Source organism: Diospyros lotus, chromosome 9, assembly GCF_014633365.1.
Source record: "Diospyros lotus cultivar Yz01 chromosome 9, ASM1463336v1, whole genome shotgun sequence".
NCBI lineage: Eukaryota > Viridiplantae > Streptophyta > Magnoliopsida > Ericales > Ebenaceae > Diospyros > Diospyros lotus.
In genome coordinates, this window is record NC_068346.1 from 36,478,251 (window position 1) to 36,504,751 (window position 26,501).

General features: G+C 34.5%; 1 protein-coding gene across 2 annotated transcripts; it reads right to left on the reverse strand.

The window, feature by feature from the left end:
* Positions 1-218: 218 nt before the first annotated feature.
* LOC127809724 (transmembrane 9 superfamily member 1-like) lies at positions 219-20,747 on the reverse strand. Of its 2 annotated transcripts, XM_052348748.1 has the most exons (12): positions 20,419-20,744; positions 18,387-18,579; positions 18,192-18,296; positions 4,133-4,150; positions 3,943-4,040; positions 3,708-3,860; positions 3,338-3,472; positions 3,046-3,212; positions 2,670-2,764; positions 2,185-2,558; positions 1,285-1,558; positions 219-711 (listed from the first exon to the last, which is right to left on the reverse strand). In XM_052348748.1, exons 1-12 carry the CDS (start codon positions 20,506-20,508, stop codon positions 644-646), a joined length of 1,770 nt encoding a protein of 589 aa, XP_052204708.1. In that variant the 5' UTR covers positions 20,509-20,744; the 3' UTR covers positions 219-643. The 2 variants fall into 2 exon arrangements, with proteins under 2 accessions (XP_052204708.1, XP_052204709.1); XM_052348749.1 differs by lacking the exon at positions 4,133-4,150 and having other exon boundaries at positions 20,419-20,747.
* Positions 20,748-26,501: the final 5,754 nt, after the last annotated feature.

The following is a 26,501-nucleotide window of genomic DNA, read 5'->3' on the forward strand; positions in this document are numbered from 1 at the left end:
TTTATATTTTTAAATTAATTTAACTCTTATATTTTAATATAAATTTATATTTTATTATTTTACTTTATTTTTTCATATATAAAAATTAAAGGACTCAAAAACCAAATTCAAGAATATAATTAAAGTAACAAAAAATTCAAATGATCACAAAAGAAAAAAACATAAAATTACAGATAAAAATATAGATTTGGCAAATAATCATTAACCAAAGTCACCGCTTGGGCATATGGGACATTGAATTGATGAGGAAATAAGTGCAAATCAAATTAACTACAAAAGACAAAAAAATAAATAAAAAAAGACTTCTTGTTTCATGTTATATTTTCAGATTATAGAAACAATCTCTGGGTTCTAAGTTTAAGTTTTAGACCAAAAGTAAAAGAGAAAAAGGGTAGCTTACAGCCAGCCCAGAGAGGGAAAAAAAATAAAAATCTGGGGGGCTTTCTCCTCCAACTAGATGAATTACATGGCACATTAGGGCTAGGATAATTCCATATGAAACTGGCTGGATGGAATGGCGGCATCCCGGAGCAATCAATGACAAGTGGCTTCCTCATTGAGATCAGTCGTCAAAAACAACTTCCACAGGGAAGTGGGCTACTACTACTACCATCATTAGGTTCGTCGAGTCTTGAGAAAGCCCTTAATCGCACTTGATGTTTCGGTAGATCCTCCTTATGAACAAATTGGAGCCCAAGTAGCCAACAGCTCCTGAAATTAAACACATATTTTAGGAAATGAAATGCAATAGAGATCAAAGTAATTAATAAGAAGAACAAATAAATAGAACTACTAAATCAAAACACTGGAAAGAAAGATGCCCTGGATCTGGACTTGGGGGGGAACCGAACCGGACCAACCATTAACCTCAGCACTGGCGGAATTACATGTTAGAGAGAGTGTGCAATTCCCCACCCCCCCCCAAATTCTAAAATTGCCCTTGACGCTGTGCATAAAAAAAGATGAGGCAATTTAGTGTACAGACTTAGACTGTCTCCTCCGACCCAAGGTCTTGACTCTGCCACTGAACCTCAGCCAAGAGACAATGTATCGTATCATAGCCCATTTGACATAAAGGGGCAATGAAAACATAGAGCATGCAAGATCAAAAGTTTAAGATTTCAACATATGCAGAAAGCCAGAGCTATCTAGAGTCCAGAAAACTAAACCGATTCGACAAAATTTCAGTCTAGAAGTAGACATGCATCTTGCAGCACAACTAAAAAGCGTTGAGCTTGTACATAATAATTTATATTGCAATCTTACGCAAACAGTAAAACTCACCACAAAGAATTCCTAAACCCAGGCAAAACATCAATGTGTATCCAAAGTAGAAGCTAGTCTGGAAGAAGCCTGTCATCTTTGTCTTCACGTAGTAGTAATATATCGAGTATAAATACACATACGCAGCAGTTGAGGCAGCAGAGAAGAAAGAAGTCCACTGCCAGTGGTAGTTCTCGGCATTTAACAAGAAATATGCCCCCACAATTGTAACGCAAACAGTAACAATAATGAGGATCAGAAAAACCAGCAACATAAAGCCATAAACATAATACACCTGTCAAGTAGAAAGAGAAAAGTACATCATTAAGCTCCAACCATGCACACTAGCATAGTGAACATTTGATTTGGCCACTAAAAGTGGAAAAGATCTTTACAAAATTCTGAAAGAACATATATGAGAAACACAGAAAACGAAACAATTCTAGTTAAAAGTATAAATTTGAAGTATCTCATTTCAATCACATTTGTAATTACATTTCCAATAATAAGAAGATTTTGGAATTCTGCTGAATAGAGCAATCTAACGGAAGGTTAGGGGAGAAGGAACTCATCAAGTTGTTCGGCCAACCAGTACCCTAAATTGAGCCTCTAAGATGCTATGTGTGTGTCAGAGTCAAATGGAAAATTAAGATTACATATAATAATTTAATTTCATTTTCCTAAAACCTACTGGAATAATGAAAAAGCTTTATCAGTGTAGAATGTCTCGAGACTAAAATGTGTAAAATCCTATTAAATTAAATTATTCAAATAGCTAGGGAAGTGCCCCACGTTCTCCTAAAACAATTTCACAGAACTCAAAAATCATGGACATTACAACTTCTTAAGCCAACCAGACAAAAAGTACAATTGTAACACTCGGAACATTGTGAACATTGTTAGAATCTTCTAAAAATGTACCTTGTAGTTCCAGAAGGATGTGAAGACAAAATACATCTCAATGAATATGCTGCCAAATGGGAGCAGTCCTCCCATCATAGAAACGATAGATGGTGTGAGGTACCATTTCTTCTCTGGGATTGGACGAGGAATGGTCTTCACACGGCATGGATTGTTTGGAGCACCACTCCAATTTCTTCCTACAACAGTACCAAGAAGTGCAAGAGGGAAAGAGATGAAAGCCCAAATGACGAAAACAACCACCATTGTGCCAAAAGGAATAGCAGCTAGAGACCCATAAAAGATGGCAATTGTATTCAAAATGAAACCAATCCCAAAGCATGTGAATGGGAAAAGTGATGCAGTGAAGACCATTGATTTTATCCAGTTTTTACCTGACAAAAATGATAGAGAAATATAAAATTCAGTAAAAATCAAAGGATAGAATAGCACCTCCATAGAATAAAAAAAGTCTAAAACGAATATTAGACGGAGACTGATCATACCCCCATTGCTCGAGTACATCCCACCACTCACATAACCCGAAATGAATGATGTAAAGGCATAGCATACTATGAATGTTGTAACTATGGCTCCTCTCCTGAAGAAGTAGAAACAAAATTAATAATTTTGAGACAATTTTTAGATTAATTACGGAGAGAGAGATACTAGGCATGCACCATTACCTATAGCAAATACTCTACCAAAATTAGATGAGCCAGAACGTGGATTGAACGATAAACTTAAAAGCTATACTCTCCAAATGGAAAACTCAATCTTCACCATCAACATATAAAGTCACATTGACAATACCACAACCAACAACAATCTATAGCATCATGATAAGCCAAACAGAAAGCTCATAATTTGTTCTTGACTTACCCAATGTACAACATGCCAACAATTGCAACCAAGATGACAATGAGAACAAGCAATGCCAGCTGAGCACCTGTTCCAACAACAGCTGAAAGTACAACCAAATTGCGTGGCGGCCGGAAAACATCCCCATGTACAAGTTTCCAACCAGACTCTTCACCTACATCTCTTTCCTGAATATGATTCATCAGACAATCAACAAATTTTCAACTGCTAAATAATTACATCTCTCAAGGTAGAGATGCTATAGAAAAACATTTTTTTAAATTAAAAAAAAAAATAAGTCCAGCAAGTCTACCAAAGTCTCCAGATCATCATCTTCCCGAGCATATTTTGCATAGTCATTTCTAAGAGTTCGCATTAGGATCATTGACACCAGACCAGTGAGGAAGATGACCATCATGAATGAATTAAAAATAGAGAACCAGTGTATCTGCACAACAAGTATGCATCTCAGTTGGTGATATTCCACTAAACGATTCACACACACCTTTACATGGATTATATCATCAAAATCTTTTTTTGTTCTTTGTGATAACTAAATCAACAAAACCTCTGAATCCTTGGCTGCACGTCCATCTCAATTTGGTTGTAACTAAATGCAATAGTTATTAGTGACCAGCAGCTACTGTTTCTCAGTTTACAAGATAGGGGAGCAACAATATTACCTGATGCTCAAAGAAGGGATAGTCGAGGTAAACATTGAATCGGCGTGCAAAAGTGATATCAGTAGGAATCCATTTGACAGAATATGTCATGTCTAATGTTCTTCCTACTTCCAGTGGTTTAGGACTTTCGTGATTGAGATGAACTTGAATAATCTGCATGAACAGAAACAATTAAGAATAACAACTCAGAAAGAAAGAGCCTCTTACAAATACAAATGGTTAAGAATCCACAGACCCGATCCTTGTTGAATTTAATAGTAATGTTCTTGTGCGTGTAGAGCATATATTTCTCGTTGTCACTGTTCTTGTCAAGATGCACCTCGCCAACATATCCTATGACATTGATAAGGTGACACATCGAGAAATTAGAAATATGCTACGTAATACGATGTATAATACATAAGCAAATCTTTTTTAATACATACCCCACAATGGCAGATCGTCTGAACTTGCATTTGGCATGCCAGAGACCAAGAAACATAAGATCAGAAAAACAAAAATAAAAGATAAGCATAGAGCTCTATCAATTAACACAAGAAAATTGAATGTTGAAGCCTAGCAAAGACAGAAACCAAACAGCTGCTTCATACCCATGTTTCACAATCACTGCATATAGGGAGACATATATATATATATATATATTAAAATTCTAAGACACCCGTGTTTCACAAGAATCAAGGATCCTAATTAGTGTTTGTGGCATCCAATGCATGAGAAATTATGAATCTACCTTACATTTCAAGAACCTATAGAGAAAAAAAAAAAAGTTAAAGGCCTGTTTAGTTGTAGAAAACATTTTCTAATTTTTCAACTCCAATTTTCTATTGAATAGTTCAATCTCCCACTAGAAAATTAGAAACTTAATTTTCTAATTTTTCAACTTTATAGTATGAATTGGAAAACATAAAAAAAATGTCTCTAAATTTCTAGAAATGAATGTAATTGTTTTTTGAAGCATGAAATGTTAGAGCATGTTTAGTTGTAAAATTAGGGTTGAAAATTAGAAAATATTTTCAACTGAACGGGCCCTAAAAGACCACCACCTCAATCTTCCTGGAACTGTAATAACTCAGTGTATAAGACAAGACCATGCATGCAACTGTTGGAGCATTTACAATCTCTGATTCACGTTTTTTAGATAAACTAAAGGCAAAGTGATCAATAAAAGAAATGAAAATGCCAATAAAGAGAACAATAACTGCCATTACATGCTGCTGATCACAATACTATAGGTGGCACCATATGCTGTCCATCCAGACTACTATCTAGAATTTGGAAAAAATGCAGGAACTGAGGTTATAGTGAATCCTGTAGAAAACCTCAAATTTTTTATTTCTTTTTTGCTTTAATTACTATTGGGAAAAGATTAAATTAATTCCATTGCAATAATAGCATGGATTTCCAAAATTAATTATACAGCACATCATATAAGTGCAATTCTCTCTGCCTTTCAGCAAGAGCAATGTACACGTACTAACTTTAAAGCACTGCCCTATTTTAGGAATTCCCGTTAGTGCAAAAAGTCTCACTCTTTTACAGCATTTGTTCCTCTCATCCGGTAAGTAATATAATAATGTGAATATAATGATCTTACAAAGGATATGGTTATAGATAGAGATGGTTGGAGGTCTAAAATTCATTTAGTTGACCCCCCTCCCCCCCCAAAGTGAGATCAATATTATTGTCATTACAGGAGTCATTCCCCACTTTGATGAAGAATTCCCAGTCACCTACAACATGGGACCCAAGTTGCAAAGTGTTCCCCATCAGACCCACATTTCTATCTGTTAGTAAAGTATTCTAGGGTGTAATTAGCTGTATATTATGATAAGTTAGGGCTGCAATATTATTGCCTAATTCATAGATTTTATTCCTGTATAGATAGTTTCCTATTCCTGTATAGTTAGTTTCCTATTTTATTCCGGTTCCTTACCTTTATAGGTAGTTTCCTATTTTATTCTGGTTCGTTACATAGGAATAGGATGCATGTATATAAGTCGTACACCTCATTTATGAGATATACTTTCACATACTTTTATTTTACATGGTATCAGAGCAGGTTCAACTTTAACCCTAGCTGCCTGTTGTCTCTTCCATCCTAGGTTGCTGTTTTTTATGACTGTTTTTGCCCTAGTTTGTTTCTTGTGAGGGTAGATTGATTCTCTCTCGTGTGATCAATCACTTATTTATGCCTCTGTATTTGAGGTTGTGTGCTTTGCAGTGCTTGTGTTTGTGCTTCAGGATGGTAGATAACATGACTACTTCAGATCTACATGGTTCTGTTGGCACAACGGTAAAGTTTAATGGAAAGAATTATGCTCTTTGATCCCAAGCTTTTCGTACTTTCTTGGGTTCCCAAGGTCGTGCCCATCATCTCGTTGGTAACAGGCCATATTCTTAGGATTCCAAATATACAACATGGTGTCAATCTCATTGTGCAGTGAAGACATGGACGTTAAATGCTTTGGAACCTGAGATTACCACCTCTGTTGGTCTTGCATCAACTGCTAAGGAGATGTGGGATTCTATCAAAAAGATGTTTTCTAATGATGGTAATAATTCTCGTATCTTCTATTTGTTCCAGCAGCTTGTTGATCATAAGCAAGGAGATAGGCCTCCACCAGAATTTTTTGCTGCCTATAAGGGGATTATCAATGAATTTCATCAACTTCAGCCTCTCACTACTGATTTAGAGACTTAGAAATGACAATGGGAAAACCTGTTTGTATGTGGTTTTTTAATGAATCTAAATGAGTAGTACAACACTCTCAGAGGAGTCAGTTGCTTGGGGACAGTACCGTGCCTATGCTTCAGTTTACTTTCTCTTGCCTACAATCTGCTTATCTGGTCTTGTCCTCTCCTGGGGTTGATCTTGAGCATTCTGCCATGGTTGCACATGGTCGGTGGCATGACAATGGAAAAGGCAAAGGTCGTGATAGATTATGTGTTTTTTGTGGCAAATGAGGGCACACCGTGGATCGCTGTTGCAATAAGCATGGCAAGCCTGCTTGGGCTACCAAAGGTGCTAAGTCATCCAATGCCCCTACAGCTTCAGCTGTTACTCTTCCTTCTCGTGAACCTATTTCTTTTGCGGTTGTTCCTAAGGATGTTATTCAGATCTCTAAGGAGGAGTATGATCGGCTACTTCACTCTCAGCCAAGTTCCATTGCCTCCCATACCTTCCAATTAAGTGCAGGGGCACTTGCTGCCTCCTCTGGTACTTCTTGGTTAATTGATGCAGGTGTGTCAAATCACATGACAGGTAACTCATGTCAATTCACTAAATTTACACCTTGTCAATCTCTTCCCCCAATCACTATAGCCAATGGCTCTATTTCTAATGTGTCTGGTTTTGATACCGTTCATATACTTCTTCTCTTAAGCTTGACGGAGTCTTCCATGTTCCAAAACTGTCCTTTAATCTTATTTTTGTTCATCAACTTACAAAATCTTTGAATTGTTCTGTAACTTTTGTTAGCATTCAGAGAATTCAAGGTGATATGAGTTTCCTAAAATCGGTTTGGAGAATCTTGTCTAAACCAGTCTTAGGAAACTCTCCTAAATATACAGCTGCTATCATTTCCTATTGTATAGTTTCCTATTGTGTATAGATCTATAGTTTTCTATTGCATAGATTGATTGCTTTCCTTTTATGTAAATATCTCTTAGATTGATTGCTTTCCTTTTTATGTAAAACCTCTTCTATAAAAGAAGAGCCCATGTAATTAGATTGATGACATAATAGAAACAGAATTTTTATTTCATTGTTTACAATTTTCTTTCCCACTCACTGTGATATTCAGGATCTCCAGGTGAATACGATGATTGGACACCGCTCTAAGTCGGGGAGTTTACCACCTTACTCCTATTTTTGCATTTGTTGTTGTTGTTGTTGGGTATGTCTCCTTATCATTGGCATTGTCGATTTGGGTCATCCCTCATGAACAAAGAAAACTTGGGTTGTTTTACTACACATCTTCAATAGGACATATTACAATATATATAGGAGAAAGAAATCAATCAAATCCCTATAACTAAGGAAAACAAAAAAGGAATCCTAAATACATTAATTAGTAATTTATATCAATCAATCAATCTCAACAATAAAGATTGATTATAATCAATCTTATAAATTGTGGGATAATTGCAATTGATAATCAATCTCATAGATTGTGGAATTGATTTTTCAACAAATTTTACAACAAAGAATTCCACCACTCTCCCCCAAACTAGGTTGTAAATATTTATCATATACACCTTGCAACTCAGATCTTCGAAACATGCCCTTAGAAGTGTTTTATTTAGGATATTGGCAGTCTGTAAATTAAAAGGAATGTAAACAGGCTTGATTGCATCCCTTTCTATTTTTTCTCTGATGAAATGTCGATCTATTTCCACATGTTTTGTCCAGTCGTGATGAACTGGATTTTTAACAATATTGATGATATATTGACTATCACACAACAGTTGGACTGATCTCTCAAAATGTATCTTCAACTCGGCTAATACTCTTTTCATCCAAATTCCTTCACAAATATTGTGAGCCATAACTCGAAATTCCGCTTTTACACTACTCTTAGCTACCACAACTTGCTTTTTACTTCTCCATGTTGTCAAATTTCCCCAAATATAGGTATAATATCCAGAAGTGGATCGTCTATCTGAGATAGAGCATGCCCAATCTGTATGCTCATACGGGTACTATTCATCTATATGGTACTATTCACGGTGAAGTTAAATTTGAAAAAATACCCCGATTTTCCAACAATTGGTATCAAAGCACAAGGTTTCTTAATATGCTCTGTGATTGCAGCTATGTCTGATCTTCCACATCATAAAATATTCTTTTTGCCAAGCTTTTCCTTGTATGCTCTGTGGTTGCAGCGTTATCTAACATTCCACATCATAAAAGATTTTCTTGAATTGTTAATATTTCGCTTCGATAACTATTGAATATAGAAGTTGGTAGAAATACAAGAATTGCAATAGAGGTGTTTGATGATTCAGGTCATTTCAGCACATGGCAAGGTGAGGTTCTAGATGCTCTCTTTCAACAAGGTCTAGATATCGCCATTGAGAAAAAGAAACCAGTTGATATTGAAGAAAAAGAATGAAAGACCATCAATCGATTGGCGTGTGGTACAATTCGATCTTGCATGTCCAGAGAGTAGAAGTATGCATTTTCAAAGAAAACTTCTGCAAATACATTATGGAAAGCATTGGAGGAAAAGTTTTTGAAGAAAAGCAGTCAGAATAAACTCTACATTAAAAAGAGATTATTCCGCTTTACTTATGTTCCTAGTATCACGATGAATGATCATATCACTACCTTTAATCAGTTGGTAGCTGATTTGATGAATGTGGATGAAACATTCAAAGATAAGGATTTGGCTTTGATGTTGTTGGGATCCCTTCATGAGGAGTTTGAATTTCTTGAAACTACTTTGTTTCACAGGAAGGTTCAGGTGTCTCTTAGTAAAGTTCGTGCGTTGCTTCTTTCTTATCTTTCTTTCTCAACTCATAACTATATAAAGCAGTTCATGCGTTGTTTCTTTCTTATTTTTCTTTCTCAACTCATAGCTATATAAAGCAGCACAAACTTTACTAAGAGACACCTAAATTTTCCCGTGAGCCAAAGCAGTTTCAAGAAATTCAAACTCTTCATGAAGGGATCCCAACAACATCAAAGTCAAATCCTCATCTTTGAATGTTTCATCCAAATTCATCAAATCAGCTACCAACTGATTAAAGGTAGTGATATGATCATTCATCGTGATACTAGGAACTTAAAACGGAATAATCTCTTTTCATGTAGAGTTTATTCTGATTATTTCTCTTCAAAAACTTTTCCTCCAATGCCTTCCATAATGTACTTGCAGAAGTTTCCTTCGAAAATGCATGCTTCTACTCTCTGGACAGACAGGATCGAATTGTATCACTCGCCAATCGATTTATGATCTTTCATTCTTTTTCTTCAATATCAACTAGTTTCTTTTCCTCAATGGCAATATCTAGGCCTTATTGAAAGAGAGCACCTAGAACCTCACCTTGCCACATGTCAAAATGGCCCGAACCGTCAAACACCTCCATTGCAATTCTTGTATTTGCCAAATTTCTCACCAAAGTAGACAAGGAAAAAGCTCTCGATATGGATGGTTTTGAACTCTTTTCGTTTGCCATTTCTACAAATCTCTATATTCAATAGTTATCGAAGATAAATATCAACAATTCAAGAAAATCTTTTCTGATGTGGAAGGTCAGATAACGTGCAAACACAAAGCATATTAGGAAAAGCTTGGCAAAAAGGATATTTTCTGATGTGGAAGATCAGACACAGCTGTAACCACAGAGCATATTAAGAAACCTTGTGCTATGATACCAATTGTTGCAAAATTGGGTTATTTTTTCCAAATTCAACTTCACCGTAAATAGAACCATATAGATGAACAATATCCGTATAGGTGAATAGTGTGTGAATAATTGTACCAAAAATTGCACCAAGAAAAATTCTAGGAAAGAATGGAGGGGTCACAAGCGGCCCTACTTAAAACCCAAACTCCTAAGACAATTTTTTCCCTAGACATGCACTTAATAGCACAATATATCACTAACACTACTACAAATATACCCGACAAAACTATTGAGTATAACAATAAATAGAACACCAGATTTTAATGAGGTTCGGTTGATTTTTCCAAAGTCCTCGGACACCACCAAAAACACTTCACTAGTTTTCAAATAGACAAATACAAATGAGAGAGGAGAATACAAAGCCTTATAAGTAAGAAGGCTATTTTTGGAATAATCTACATAAGGGGAGGGCTCCTTTTATTAAAGGAAAACCCTCCCAACCCACATCTTAACTATGTGGGATTTGGGAATGAGCCACCAAGTTAACAAAGGATTGATTATAATCAATCTTAATTGTTGGGATTGATTGATGGATATAAATTAGTAATAGATGTATTTAGAATTCCTTTTTTTTTTCCTTAGTTATAGGGATTTGATTGATTTCTTTTTCTATATATATTGTAATTAGTCCTAGTGAAGATGAGTAGTAAAACAACACAAGTTTTCTTTGTTCATGGTATCAGAGCAACCCTAAACGCCCCATGTTCTTCTCACAACCGTCATAGGTTAGTTTTTATCTACTACTTTTTCCAGCAACATTCTACACTGCTTATTCTGGCAATATTCATCAGTTGTCCTAGCCTTTGTTTCATTCTCAGCAACAACATCAGATCACAAATCCTCAATTGAAACTCTAAAATCCTTCTCCTCAAATGTCGAAACTGTTATGTACTACAGCAATGGGGGCGACTTGACAAACTACTCATCCGCACCCATCACCACCTACAAATTAAATGGGCAAAACTACATCCAATGATCTCAACCCTTCATGTTTCATGTCCATAGCAAGGAGAAAGAAAATTATCTCACCGAAAATATCATCAAACCATATGAAAAAGATATTGATTATCGGATTTGGAAGAGAGATTGCAGCCAAGTTATGTCTTGGCTAGTAAATTCCATGGAGCCACGCATAGGAGAAATTTTTTTCCTATATGAAATTGTTGCAGAGGTCTGGGAGGCTGCAAAAGACACTTAGTCACACAAAGACAACACCCCCAAACTGGTGACAATTGAGGGCGTGCTGCACAATCTCCGACAAGGTGATTTATCTGTGACCAAGTACTACAACAAACTTCTTTAAAACTGGCAACAACTGGATGATTTTGAAAAATATTCCTGGGAAACCACCACTGATCTCAAACTCTACAAAAAGATTATAGAGAATAAGAGGGTATACAAATTTTGCTTGGGCTTGAATTCAAGTATTGATGCAGTAAAATGAAGGATATTTAGCACAAAACCACTGCCAAGCTTACGTGAAGTTGTCTCTGAGGTCCAAACGGAAGAGAGTAGACGCCAATTGATGCTAGGGATAGAAAAATTATCTGCTGGTGGTGAATCATCAACCTTGGCTATCTGAAACCACCAGCAACCACGAAAAGGGGGAAGGCCATGGTGTGACCATTGTCGTCGCCCTGGTCATACCAAAAAAATTTGCTAGCAACTCCATGGAAAACCTGTTGATTGGAAGCCAAAGACAGCAACACAAAAGGAAAGTCGAGGCAACATGGGCGGCAATTTAGAGCATCTTGCAAACTTTAGCAAAGAAGAATTTGATGGATTGAGAAGGCTGCTACAAGCGCAACGAAACCTACCAATTGTTGGATTAGGTTCCATAGCTCAAAAATGCAATTTTCTTAAGGCTTTAACTATGAAACAAGAGCACTATAATCCCTGGATTGTCGACTCCAGTGCTTCTAATCACATGACTAGAGATAAGCAAATTTTCAACACATATTCTCCTTGTAATAAAGTTCTCAATTAGAATCGCAAATGGTTCTTTGGCAAAAGTTGAAGGAACTGATTCGGTTGTTGTATCCAGGGACATAACACTCAAATTTGTATTATATGTTCCTAATCTAGATTGCAACCTGCTCTCCATAAATAAAATCACCCAAGAACTTAACTGTATAGCTAATTCTTCTCCTCATGTTTGTGAATTTCAGGATCTGACTTCGAGGAGGATGATTGGCAATGTTAGGAGTCATACTAGGCTTTATCATCTTAAGGTTCAACCAGATTTTGTGAGGCAATCTCATCTAGAAGTGAGTGAATCTATTTCTTGTCAAACTAATTCTTGTGTGTATGTTAGTAAGTTGAAAAATGAGAGTGAGAGGTTGGTCATGATGTGGCATTACAGGTTAGGCCACCCAAGTTTTTTATACTTATCTAAACTTTTCCCAAGTTTATTCAGAAATAAGTGTGTTATTTCTTTTCAATGTAAAATTCGTCAATTTACGAAACCCTCTTGCAATTCATACCCAATTCAACCATATAAATCATCAAAACCTTTTTCTATGATCCACAGTGATGTTTGGGGCCCATCTCAAGTTCCAAATATCACAGGAGCTCGGTGGTTCATCTCTTTCATAGATGATCACATACAACTCACATGGATTTTTCTCATGAAAAATAAATAAGAAGTTCCTCAAATATTTAAGAATTTCAAAACAATTATCAAAAATCAATTTCACACTTCCATTCAAATACTTAGTACTAACAATGGAAAAGAGTTCTTTAATTCTAATCTTGGCTCATACCTATCAACTAAGGGAATCATACACCAAAATTCCTGTGTAGATACCCTTCAGCAAAATGGGATAGCTGAGAGAAAGAATAGGCACCTTTTGGACATTGTCAGGTCCATGTTGTTTTCATCTAATGTTCCAAAACGTTTTTGGGGTGAGGTTGTTCTTACAGTTGCATATCTAATCAATCGGCTTCCATCCAAAATTTTAGATTTCTCCACTCCACATCAAGTATTCTTACAACACTTCCCTCAAAGTCAACTGATTTCCTCTCTTCCTCCAAAGATATTTGGGTGTACTATGTTTGTTCATATCCATCAACAACATCGAACCAAGAACTTCCAAATGTATCTTTGTAGGGTACTCTCCCAACCAAAAGGGTTACAAATGCTTCTGTCTTGACAACCAAAGGTTTTATCACACCATGGATGTCACATTTTTTGAAACAAAACCCTATTTCCCCAAAACTGATATTCAGGGGGAAAGTTCTAATCAGAGTCAACAAGAATATCAGTTTTTCTCGAATAGCATAGATTGCACACCACTTGAAATTACACCTTCTCCAAGTGTCTAAATTGAACCTGAACCAAAACCAACTGATTCTTTCAGTCTCGAGATAAGTATCTATCACAGAAAAATGGGAGAACTGAAGGAATCAAAGACACTAGCAAATTCACCATTACTATCAGCATCTGAACCTAAGGTAAAAATCCCTAAATCTGACTTGCAAATTGTGGAGGAAAATTCTGCAAATACTAGTTTAAGTGATCATGATAATTCCAATGAGAACCTACCCATTGCACTCAGGAAAAGGGTGAGAGAATGCACAAGTAGGCCACTGTACCCTATTAGCAACTATGTGAGTTATGAGGGTTTATCTTCATCTTACCAAGCATTCACCAGCAAAATCAATTCTATCTCCATTCCTAACTCAATCCAAGACACCATGGCTATCCCAGAATGGAAGAAGGCAGTTAATGAGGTAGTTAATGCTTTGGTGAAGAATGGTACTTGGGAAATTATTGATTTGCCTCATGGAAAGAATTTGATCAAGTGCAAATGGATCTTCACGATAAAAACAAAGGCAGATGATAGTATTGAGAGATACAATGCTAGGTTGGTAGCTAATGGATTTACTCAAACCTATGGCATAAATTATGAGGAGAGACTCTTGCTCCAGTTGCAAAACTAAACGCTATTCAGATACTACTCTCTCTTGCAACAAATTTAGATGATGGTATTGAGAGATACAATGCTAGGTTGGTAGCTAATGGATTTACTCAAACCTATGGCATAAATTATGAGGAGAGACTTTTGCTCCAGTTGCAAAACTAAACGCTATTCAGATACTACTCTCTCTTGCAGCAAATTTGGATTGGCCCCTCCATCAACTAGATGTCAAGAATGCGTTCTTGAATGGGAATCTAGAAGAGCAAGTCTATATGGACATTCCCCAAGGACTACAAAACTCATCAAATATCAACAAAGTATGTCGACTAAAGAAGTCACTTTATGGTCTAAAACAATCACCCCGAGCTTGGTTTGAGAGATTTACCAGAATAATGGGCATATACAAGGACAGTCTGATCACATAATGTTTGTAAATGACTAATTTCCGTATCGATTGTCTATGGTTATGATATAGTTTTAACAGGGGATTATGCTGAGGAGTTTCCAAGAATCAAAGATTTTCTGGCTAGAGAGTTTGAGATCAAGGATCTAGGAAGACTCACATACTTCTTAGGAATGGAAGTGGCTAGGTCTAAGCAAGTCATTACAGTTTCTCAAATAAAATATGTACAAGATCATATTAAAGAAACAAGTATGCTTGGATGTAAACCTACAAAGACGCATATACTACCAAACTTGGTTCAAATAAAGATAGTGTGCCTGTAGAGAAGGGAAGATATCAAAGACTTGTAAGGAAGTTGATCTATCTCTCACATACTAGGCTTGTCATAGCATTCTCAATAAGTGTTGTTAGCTAGTTCATGAACAACCCTACTAAAGAACACATGACAGCGATGTACAAAATCTTGAAATACTTAAAAATGACTCCAGGAAATGGACTGTTATTCAAAAAGAACTCAAGTAGGAAAGTGGAATTGTATTCTGATGCAGACTGGGTATGCTCAATCTCATATAGACAATCCACTTTTGGATATTGTACCTATATCTGGGAAAACCTGACAATATGGAGAAGTAAAAAGCAAGTTGTGGTAGCTAAGAGTAGTGTAGAAGCGAAATTCCAAGCTATGGCTCACGGTATTTGTGAAGGAATTTGGATGAAAAGAGTATTTGCTGAGTTGAACATACCTTCTAAGAGATCAATCCAGCTACTGTGTGATAGTCAATCTGCCATCAATATTGTCAAAAATCCAGTTCATCACGACTGGACAAAGCATGTGGAAATAGATCGACATTTCATCAGAGAAAAAATAGAAGGGGATGTAATCAAGCTTGTTTAAATTCCTTCTAATTTACAGACTGTCGATATCCTAACTAAAGCACTTCCAATGGCACATTTTGAAGATCTGAGTTGCAAGTTGTGTATGATAAATATTTACAACCCAACTTGAGGGGGGGTGTTGGAATTCTTTATTGTAAAGTTTGTTGGAAAATCAATCCCACAATCTATGGGATTGATTATCAATCCCAATTATCCCACAATCTATGGGTGGCTCTATGGAATTTACTAGCCATGACATAACTGAGTTGTTATCTCTCTTTCAAATCCAATAATCAACATCTTTTTCATCTGCTTTGATAATATTTCCGATGAGATAATCTTCTTTCTCCTTGTTGAGGACGTGAAACATGAAGGATTGAGACCATTGGATGTAGTTTCACCCATTCAATTTGTAGATGGTGATAGGTGCAGATGAATAGTTTGTCAAGACGCCCCCATTGTTGTTGTACATAATAGTTTCAACATTTGAGGAGGATTTTGGAGTTTCAATTGAGGATTTGTTAGTGTTTGACATGTTTGCGATCTGATGTTGCTGTCGAGAATGAAACAAAGGCTAAAATGGCTGATGAATATTGTCAGAATAAGTAGTGTAGAATGCTATTGGAAAAAGTAGTAGATAAAAACTGACCTAGGATGGTTGTGAGAAAAACAAGAGACGTCTAGGGTTGCTTTAATGCCATGAACAAAGAAAACTTGGATTGTTTTACTACTCATCTTCACTAAGATTGATTACAATATATATAGGAGAAAGAAATCAATCAAATTGCTATAACTAAGAAGAAAAAAAAAGAATGCTAAATACATCAATTACTAATTTACATCAATCAATCAATTCCAACAATTAAGATTAATTATAATCAATCCCATAGATTATTAGATGCGTGTGCTTTGTTCATCTTTTTGAGACTAATCTAGATAAACTTTCTCCTAGAGCTATCCATTGTATTTTCTTGGGGTATTCTTGAACTCAAATGGGGTATAGGTGCTATGATCCCATAACTCAAGAGCAGTTTGCTTCTACCGATGTCACTTTTTTTTAGTCTAACTCATTTTTTAAGGTTTCCACTGCCAAACAATCTCTCTCTCTTCTTATTCCTGTGACTCTGTCCATTCCACCTCCCAAACACTTGCAACCAGGCGGACCACTTTGCTAAGCCCTCCTACTCCAGAGTTCTCCTACTCCATTGTATTCTATTGGTGATTCTACTTATATCCATTGCTCTTTGCAAAGGTAAACATTCGTGTACTCGACATTCAATTGCTAATATTGTCTCCTTTGCTCACCTTGGTCCTTCTTTTCGTCCCTTTGCCTTGTCTTTGTCCTCGGTCTCTATTCCGAGAGATTACCAAAAATGCTATTCAAAGCCTAGATTGGCATACGACTATGGAGGAAGAGATGTTAACACTTCTTACTAGAGGCACATGGGACTTGATACAGTTACCTGTGGGGGTTCATCCAATTGCATGCAGATGGGTTTTTACTATTAAGTAGATGTTAACACTTCTTACAAATTTAGTTGGGTAGTTTTCACTGCAGGATTTTAGGTGAAGTTAGGTTGATCATTCAATCTTTAGTCAGCTTATGGAAAGACCTAAGCAGTGTCACTGGGAAGTTGCTTGCAATGTTTTTAGATACATTAAAAAATCTCCAAGAAAAGGATTGTGGTTCAAAAGGCACAAACATATGGATTTGGTTGGTTTTTCGTATGCTAACTATGCTGGTGACGAGGGAGACAGAAAATCAACATTGGGTTATTGTACTTTTGTAAGAGGTAATCTAGTAACTTAGATAAGCAAGAAGTAAATAGTTGTGTCTAGATCTAGTGCCAAAGCAAAATATCTTGCCATGGCTCATATCACATATGAACTAATACGGTTAAAAGGAGTTGTAAGAAATTTTGGTATTATATACACAAATCCTATTCCTATGCATTGTGACAATCAAGCAACGATTCATATTGCGAGTAACCCTGTTTTCCACAAACAGACAAAGCATATTGAAGTTGATTATCACTTTGTGAGGAATGTTGTCACCAATAAAAAGATTTGTACTCCATTTACACCTTCAAAGGATCAAATTACTGATATGTTCACCATTCACCAGACTGAGTGACAAGCTTCACATGATGGACATCTATGTTTCAGTTAGAGGGGTAGTGTCAGTAACATATTCTAGGGTGTAATTAATTGTGCATTATGAAAAGTTAGGGCTGCAATATTATTGCCTAATTTATGGATTTTATTCCTGCATAGATAGTTTCTTATTCCTGTAGTTAGTTTCCTATTTTATTTTGTTTCCTTACATAGGAATAGGATACATGGATATAAGTCGTTGTACATCTCATTTATGAGATATACTTTCACATTCTTTTATTTTATACTATCAATTACCCTCCTCAATGAACTCCCTCTCTCTACAAAAGTCAGACTCCACAGCCCTTCCCTAGCAAGGCTTTGTTCAACTGCTAAGTTCCCCAAAACCACCCTCCTTTGATGGTAACATACCTCTAGCCAATCAACAATCTGAAACTTAAATTCCTTCTTTGAACACACTAAGAAAATTCCTGATCAAGTGTGCATGTTTTCTCGGTGTTGGAATAGGGATACTAAAAAGAGACAAGAAGCAAGATTGAATTGCATAAAGTGTCTTTAATTATGCTCAATTTATCATCAGCATGTTTATGAATTTTAGTGCAATAGTCATTGATTCATATTCATCAAATCAGTAACAAGTCTAAGATTATAGTGCACAACATACCCACAGGGAATTCAAACCCATAACTATTCTCAGCGGCATCCTTAATTTGATTCAGATAATCAGTAACAAGTGTAAGATTATTTTATGCAACATACCCATGAAGAATTCAAGCCAATAACTACTCTCAATGGCATCCTTAAATTGGTTCACCTTCACTTCATCGAGTTCTAGTTCACAATAGGGGTTCCTATCCACATTTTCTGCAACAACCAAAAAAAAATTCAAAGTACTCCACAGTAAACCTTAAACATAAGAGAATAACCCAAGAAGATGATGGGATATATACATACTTTGAAACTTTATGTCCAGCTGACTATCAATAAGTTCATTTCCACCCAAGACCTCGCCAAGGCCACCCCATTTATGAGCGGCATTTCCAGAAGGATGACAAAAAGGAAGGCTGTAATAATTGTATGTTTCTTGTGGATTATTATATGGCCCAACCTTGTTTACCCAAAGGGTAACAGGGTCATCCAATTGATACTGCAGGGGGGGGGGGGGGGGGGGGAATTGGTCTTAGAGAAGTTAGTAGTTAGCAGAAAAGTAAATAGGAAAAAGACAGATTCCTGTTGACAAGATTAAAAACAAGATTTCTACTTCAGCCACTTGTGCGTGTGTGTGCGCGCGCGAGCGTGTGTGTGTTAGATAGCCTGCAGAATAAAGGATTAAAGCTCAAAAATGGTGTAAGTGGACTAAGACAGCAAAAAATATATTTTGCTCTCAAGCAATGGAAATATATGTCACCATAGTGTTAGTAGAGAGTCTAAAAACATCCCTTTTTGATAGATTAAAGAGAGAGGGGAAAAAAAAACAGAAAAGCAGTCCCTTAATATGTTGAATTAACTCCACTCCCCCACAATGGAGGCAAATTTACCAAAACAGTATGAAATGTCATAAAAGAAACAGCAAAATCAAAATTCTTTGCCCTGTGTCTTCCTAGCTCTTTTAGTTGAATGTTCTTTGGTTGCATACAGATACAACCCTCCCCAGACCCTCACAAAGCCAAAACGCTCATGCTTTAATGATGCCCATTGAATGTTCTTTGGCTGGTGGATAAAGCACATTGCTTGCCCTTCTGAATGTTTTTTTCTGCCATACCCATGCACTGAGAGAACTCAATCTGAAACCTTCTTTCTAACATTAAACGTATAAATAACCAGATCAGCAGTCTCATTCTCCTCAAACCAAAGGAGAATCTTAACTTCATTCACACCCTCTCCACTTTCCAGGAACAGAGAAGCAGACGAATAAATGCTCAAAAAATCAGTCATTGTTTTCTCAATTTCTTTTATCATAATCAATCATAACTCTTTTCATTTCTCCCAAGCTCCAGTGGACAATATTAAGTCTTTATAAACAACTGGCCTCTTAAAATAATATATCAAACTTCTTTGAACTAACAATTAGCAGGCAATCCTGTAATCACGAAATGTGAATTTAAAACATTTTGCCACTCTAAATAGTAAGACACAAACAGATGCATAAGAACAAAGGGAAAAAAGGCCAAAAAATAAAAAGGTATGTCCAATGCACTAGACTCCCCTCTTACAAGGAGGAGGGGAGGTCGTATCCATATGCAGCCTTTCCTTTGCTCTTCCTAGCAAATAGATTGTTTCCACAACTTGAACCCCTAATTCTTATTAATGATTACTACCCCCCTCCCAAAAACCAAAAAAAAAAAAAGCAGTTTCGGTAACCCTCAAGGTTGAAACAAGAAAGTTTTAAACACCCGTAGCATGAGACAGATAACCTCTCAGCACTAAATGGAAATGACCAATCACTGATTTAGATACACGTTATTCCTTTACCCAGTACTTCCAATCAAATGATATAAGGTATGCACTCGAAAAAATTACACTTGGGAAAATGTTATTGGCATGAACAGCTCATACAACCAATACAGCGTTCTTACATGAACATGAGAACATCTCATTTAACCAATATGATCACCAGAAACTACCACATTGCTCCGGCCTTCACCATCAAGATGAACCCTAGCAACTACAAACAAAATCATTCGGAGCAGAATGAGATCTAACCCTAAACTGTGAGTGAACATAATATCCTTGGAAAGAAACCCCCAGCCTATGTTCTCGAATCGTAAATCAAGAACTACATGACGACACAATTTATGACAACTTCGAATCAGGAAACGCCAAAATCATACAAATTCAAGGCCCTATGCAAACAGATCTGAACAGGCAACGAAAGGCAACATTTAACCTCCAAGATCTGCGAGTTGAAATGCCGCGCTCAAACAGAGAAATCCAGACGAAATTAGAGCTCCGACAGAGAGTTAACACGAAAGAAAGAAGCGTGTACCTTGTGATCAGACTCGGAAGCGCGCGCCGGCGAGACGACGAGCAAGGCGACGAAGGCGAGGAAGGAGACTGATCGGACGGCGGGCCGCATCGAGATCGCCGGCGAGGGAGTGGTGGATCCGACGGCGAGGACAGGTATAGGTCAGAGAATTCAGAATTTGTGTATTGATTTGGCCTCCGTAGGGAGTGCAACAACGGGAGCGCCACTACACTCTCAGGCGGCTCTTCAGATTTGCAACATTTAGACAGACCATACAAACTGCGCTGCGCTTCGCATTTGTCAACAAGATGTTCCACGGTCGCCAGGTCGCTTTATATAGGCTGGACCGCTAGGCCAGCACCGCGCAGCACGCTATGAATTTTCGTCTCTGAAGCCGCTTGTTTTCTTTGTTCAAATACGAAATTGTTTATTGGGAAGATAAATTATATTATTTATTTTTAAATATAATGTTGGTAAAATTCCACAAATTCGTCAACCACCCATCCATTCAATCCCATTGAAGGTGAGGTCAAAAGTTATTTGACCAAAGTTCCGGTTGAGACATCTCTCAAGCTTCAATTACATATTATACAAAAATCTATTTTAGATGAGAAACGATCCGATTTTATAAGACGAGGAATTGTCTTATGAAATATAAGGTAAAATTAATAAATACCCATTGAATTTTAAAGTTATAATTATTATTCATTGAACTTTAAATTGTAATTAATTATTCAATAAACTTTACTTAACGTCAACCATTCATCACTCGTTATAACTCCGTCAATTATTACAAACGAAAAATGTTAACGGAATCTGACGTGGTAAAAATTAATTTAATATACACTCATTAAACTTTAAAAATGTAACTATTTACTCATTGAATTTTGTTTAACATCAACCATCAATCACCTCGTTACATTATCGTATGATTTTGAAACATATTAAAATATTTTTGTATGCATTTGAGATCACTTACTTCTCAAATCAAAAGTCAAAAACTAAACTAATTATTCAAATTAAAAAGCTACTGATGCAAACCAAATGTGAAAAAAATGTTTGCTTAATAACGAGCTCAAGAGTCAAAATTTGACTACAAAATTTGTATTTATTCAATGCCAAAAATCAACAATCTTTAAACTTATAGGGTAATTGTACATTTATTGTATCTTATCTTGAATTCAAAAACATTATTATTAGTTAATAAAAAATGTATCATGTTTTATTAACTAATAAAATTATTTTGAGACTAAAAATATGATAGAATAAATATGTACTGTCTAAAACAATTTTTGTAATCAGTTTTTGTCTCTTGGTTTCATTATTAAATACATTTTTTCTGAATTTCATTGTTCGTAATGGAGGTAAAAAAATATAAGCAAACATTTTTTTTTACTTTTTGTTTGCATCAGTAGCTTTTTTTAATTTGAATCATTAGTTTAATTTTTTATTTTTGGTTTGAAAAGTAAGTGATTTCAAACCTATACAAAAATCTTTTAATATATTTCAAGATCAAACAGTGATATAACGAGTGTTTCAAGATCAAACGGTGATGTAACGGGGTGATGTATGGTTAACGTTAAACAAAGTTCAGTGAGTAGATAGTTACATTTTTAAAGTTTAGTGAGTATATATTAAATTATTTTTTACCACGTCAGATTTCGTTAGCATTTTTCATTTGTAATAGTTGGCGGAATTATAACAAGTGATGGATGGTTAACGTTGAGTAAAGTTCAGTGAGTAACTAATTATAACTTAAAATTTAGTGAGTAAATAATTACAATTTTAATGTTTAGTCAATATTTATTAATTTTACCCATCAAATATAGGGTATAGTATTATAATTTGGGATCGAGGATAAGGTAAACCCAACCCATTTCACAGCCAACTTTACTTAAATTTTGTATTTTATAATAAATTAGTTATTATATTTTAATTTTTGTCATTATATTCATTAAGTTTTTATTTTTATTATAATTTAGTTTATTTTTTTATCAAAAATTTATTAACGAAAACCAATATGGCAAACATTAATACGGGTTTATATTAATTTTAGCATTACGTAATTTTTTAATGTATATTCATGCATATTATATTAGTTTTTGTTAATATAATTTGATAAAATAATAAAAATATATTAAATTATAAAAACAAAAAAAATTTGTAGCTTCTGTGACAAAAATTAAACATAATAAGCAATCTGTTGTAGACTATAAAGTTTAGGGACCACTAGTTTAATTTACTATTTATTCAAACAAAATCACAGCGGTGGGTAAAAAAAATAAAATAACTTAAATTCATTGTGGCACCAAATTGATAATTTGTGATTTAATAAGAGATGTTGTATTAATAGTTTGTATTTTGTGTTATATTAATATAAATGTGTGTTTAATTAGGAGGTGGAAAGTGAGGTGGAATTTCAATTCTATGGAATTCCAATTCTTATCCCATCTCTTAGGAATTCCGATTATTTGATTATAGGAAAAAAAATATTTTTTGAATTAAAATGAAATTCAAATTCCATTAAATTAAAAAACTATTTGATGAAATTTTTTAAAATTTATATGAAAAATGAATTACACCCTCATTTTTCACCCCTATTAAACGTACCCTAAATGTATAAGATATCAACGTAGAATATCGATTAAAGTGTTAAAGTTTAGTGTATAGATAGCATTTATGTATTAAATATACTTGGGATTTAAAATAAAGGGTTTTAATCTTAAATTCTTCTTATACTTATAAGATTATTTAAATACAGGACATTAAAAAGATCGACAGACATAAATATGATATTGTGCATTACCATAGAGTTAGAGTGATAACTGTTTTTTTTTTTTTTTTTACAACATGAAAATTGAGGGGTCCTCAATACAGTATGGCCTTTGGCTCGAGTTGTCACATTTTTTTCCATAAACCACGATTTGTTCGCTTAGGCTAATAGGTAAGTTCAAGGCAAAACTTATACCCTAACTCATCAAATAGACGCAAATAATACATTGCTTACGCGGATCCAAACTCAAACTCAAAATCTTGTAGCACTTAAGCTTTTAAACATGTGCGGATAACTTTCTACGCTACCTTAATTGAAACATTTTTTTTTTATAGTAACTATAATTCAAATGGTACATTTTATAGTAAAAAATAATAATTATTGTGATCATATTCGTAGGAAATTGTTACGGTGGCCGCCCACCCAGCAAAAAAAGAATATTAATGGACGTTGAGAATTTTAAATTTACATTTTATCTGTCTATAATGACAACTCCATTTAAGAAAAAAATGGTGAATTATCTCAAGATAGCATTTAACCTGTGTCATTTGCATGAAGACTTTATATGATTTAAAAATATATTTGAAAGTTCATGTAATTTTTGTATATGACATTGTATAAATTACTATAACGATGCAAATTAAATTAAAATAAAAAAAAATATAAGTAAACATGTTAGCCACTAAAATGTTAATTTGCAATAGTTATAACAACTAAAACACATTATCGATGATGTTATCCACCAATGGCACCTAAGAGCATAAGGATTTTTTTTTTGGTGAACACACACAAAAAAAAAGAAGACAGAAATACAAAATGGAGATATGACAAAATACAAAAATATATAAAAATATAGAATTCACGTAGTCGACCCCGCATAGTGGAATAAAGATTGAATATGTTATTGTTATTTTGTTTGTGAACACACATTAATGTTAGATACCAATATTTTGACCAAGTAAAAAATAGTCATTTCATAGCCAAAACTATTAAAATGTATTTAAGATCAACAGATTTTTATATAATTATAAAAATGTGAGATTGTGCAATCAAGAATTCCATTCAGCACACTGTGTTAAAGATTAAAATAGTGTTGTATGTTGCAAAACAATTGACATCAATGTTTATGGTGATGAATTCGACAACCATGGCAATGTTCTTTTTCAACCTTGTTAATGATTTTTAACTGTTATACTGAAAATAAATAATGGTGTAAGCGCCACATGACAGTCTGAGGGAATGCCACATGGCAGCCCGAAGGAGCGTCACATGGCGAGTCCCTCCCCCCTTAGGTGACCAAATGAGGCCACCCAGGGGGGACGCCACCCCCGAGTGAGGGTTACTCGGGGGTGGCAGAAAGGCGCCTACACCATTATCGCTTGAAATTTTATGAAAAACACACAATTTTTTGAATTGTTGTAAATGACAGATACCTCACAATCGTTAAAAAAAAGAAAAAAATATTATACTTGATCTATTTTTCTTATTATATTTGTTATCTATTATCTCATTATCTTTGTTTTTTTATCTCTATTTTGTTATTCTCTGAACTAGTTCTTGACCCGCGCGATGCACGGGATATAATATTTAATAAATATATATATATAAAATAATAGTTCAAAATATGAAATACAGATTATAGTAAATTTAATATACTACATGAATTAGTGAATAAACAATAATTTTATTTCATTGTGATTAAAGTAAATTTTGGAAGACTTCTCTATATACAACATTTGTGGTCGAAGTTGTTTGTTCACCCTCTTTATCACATATTAGCATCTTCAATCCACCGTGACTTGTAACTCTTGATATTGCAACGTATATTTGCCTATGACTGAACACAGGTTTCTTTAAAAAAAAACCTACATGGGTCAATTGCATGCATTCGTGTCCCCTACACAACATGATAAATGACACATTACACATATTATATATTGGCAAAAACAACAAAAGTGCATGGTAAGAACAAAAAATAGCGTTTTCCAAACTTACATCTATGTCAGACAATACTAAAGCAATGCTGTTAACTTTATTCTGGTTATGATAATTGTAAACTTTCCACTTCCGAATGACTCGTATCTTGAAACGCCCAATTCGTCCGAGTGTTGTCAACATATCTCAGCATATGCAGTATTTGAGCCATGGCAAATACTATGTCTCAGTTTTAGTTTGCAGAGAAATCGGTTGAATGAAAAATATTTATCTGCTGTATTTTTAAATATTTATCTGCTGTATTTAGATGCCATTTAGGGAGCAGATAAATTTTTTTGTTTGACAAACAGGTTCCAAAAACGTTCCACTCGTTTGGAGGGGTAATTTTATCTGCTGTTTAATGTGTAAGATATGTTTTTTTATTTCTTAATTCCTAAATATTTATCTATTGTGTTTAATAAATTGAATAACTTATTTTTTTATGCATTAGAACTGTTATATTCAATAAATTGAATAATTTATTTTTTGGTGCATTGAAACTTGTTGTATTTAATAAGTTTAATATATTATTATTGAATACTTTATTTTTTGGTGCATTGGAATCTGCACCAAAAAATATTTATCTGCTGTATTCCTAAATATTTATCTGTTGTATTCAATAAATTGAATAATTTATTTTTTGATACATTAAAACTATTGTATTCAATAAATTAAATAAATCATAATTGAATAATTTATTTTTTGGTGTCTGTATTCAATAAATTGAATGTAAGATATTGAATTAACATTGAAATCCTCATCAATCATATTTATTTGCTGTTTAATGTGTAAGATATGTATTTTTATTTTTTATTCCTAAATATTTATATGCTATATTTAGATGCTAGAGCTTGAAAATTTGTTTGTTTGACAAACAGGTTCCAAAGATAGTCAATTCGTTTGGAAGGGTAATTTTATATGTTGTTTAATGTGTAAGATATATTTTTTTATTTTTTAATTGCTAAATATTTATTTGTTGTATTCAATAAATTGAATAATTTATTTTTTGATGCATTGGAACTGCTATATTCAATAAATTGAGTAATTCATTTTTTGATGCATTGAAACTTGTTGTATTTAATAAATTGAATAAATTATTATTGAATAATTTATTTTTTGGTGAATTGGACCCTGCACAAAAAAATATTTATCTATTAGATTTCTAAATATTTATCTGTTGTATTCAATTTATTGAATAATTTATTTTTTGATGTATTGAAATTGTTGTATTTAATAAATTGAATAAATCATAATTAAATAATTATGTATTTTATTTAATCACTATATGCTGTATTTAGATGCCATAAGGAGCTTGAATTTTTTTTTTTTGGAAAAACAGGTTCCAAAGACGTTCCAC

What these genes read in the sequence shown, in the direction of transcription:
- LOC127809724 (XM_052348748.1), bottom strand. Translation starts at nt 20,508, where the DNA reads ATGCGGCCCGCCGTCCGATCAGTCTCCTTCCTCGCCTTCGTCGCCTTG. An exon ending in CTTCCGAGTCTGATCACAAG is followed by an intron (nt 18,580 to 20,418) that starts GTACACGCTTCT and finishes CCCCCCCTGCAG; the next exon opens with TATCAATTGGATGACCCTGT. An exon ending in TTAAATTCAACAAGGATCGG is followed by an intron (nt 3,861 to 3,942) that starts GTCTGTGGATTC and finishes CTGTTCATGCAG; the next exon opens with ATTATTCAAGTTCATCTCAA.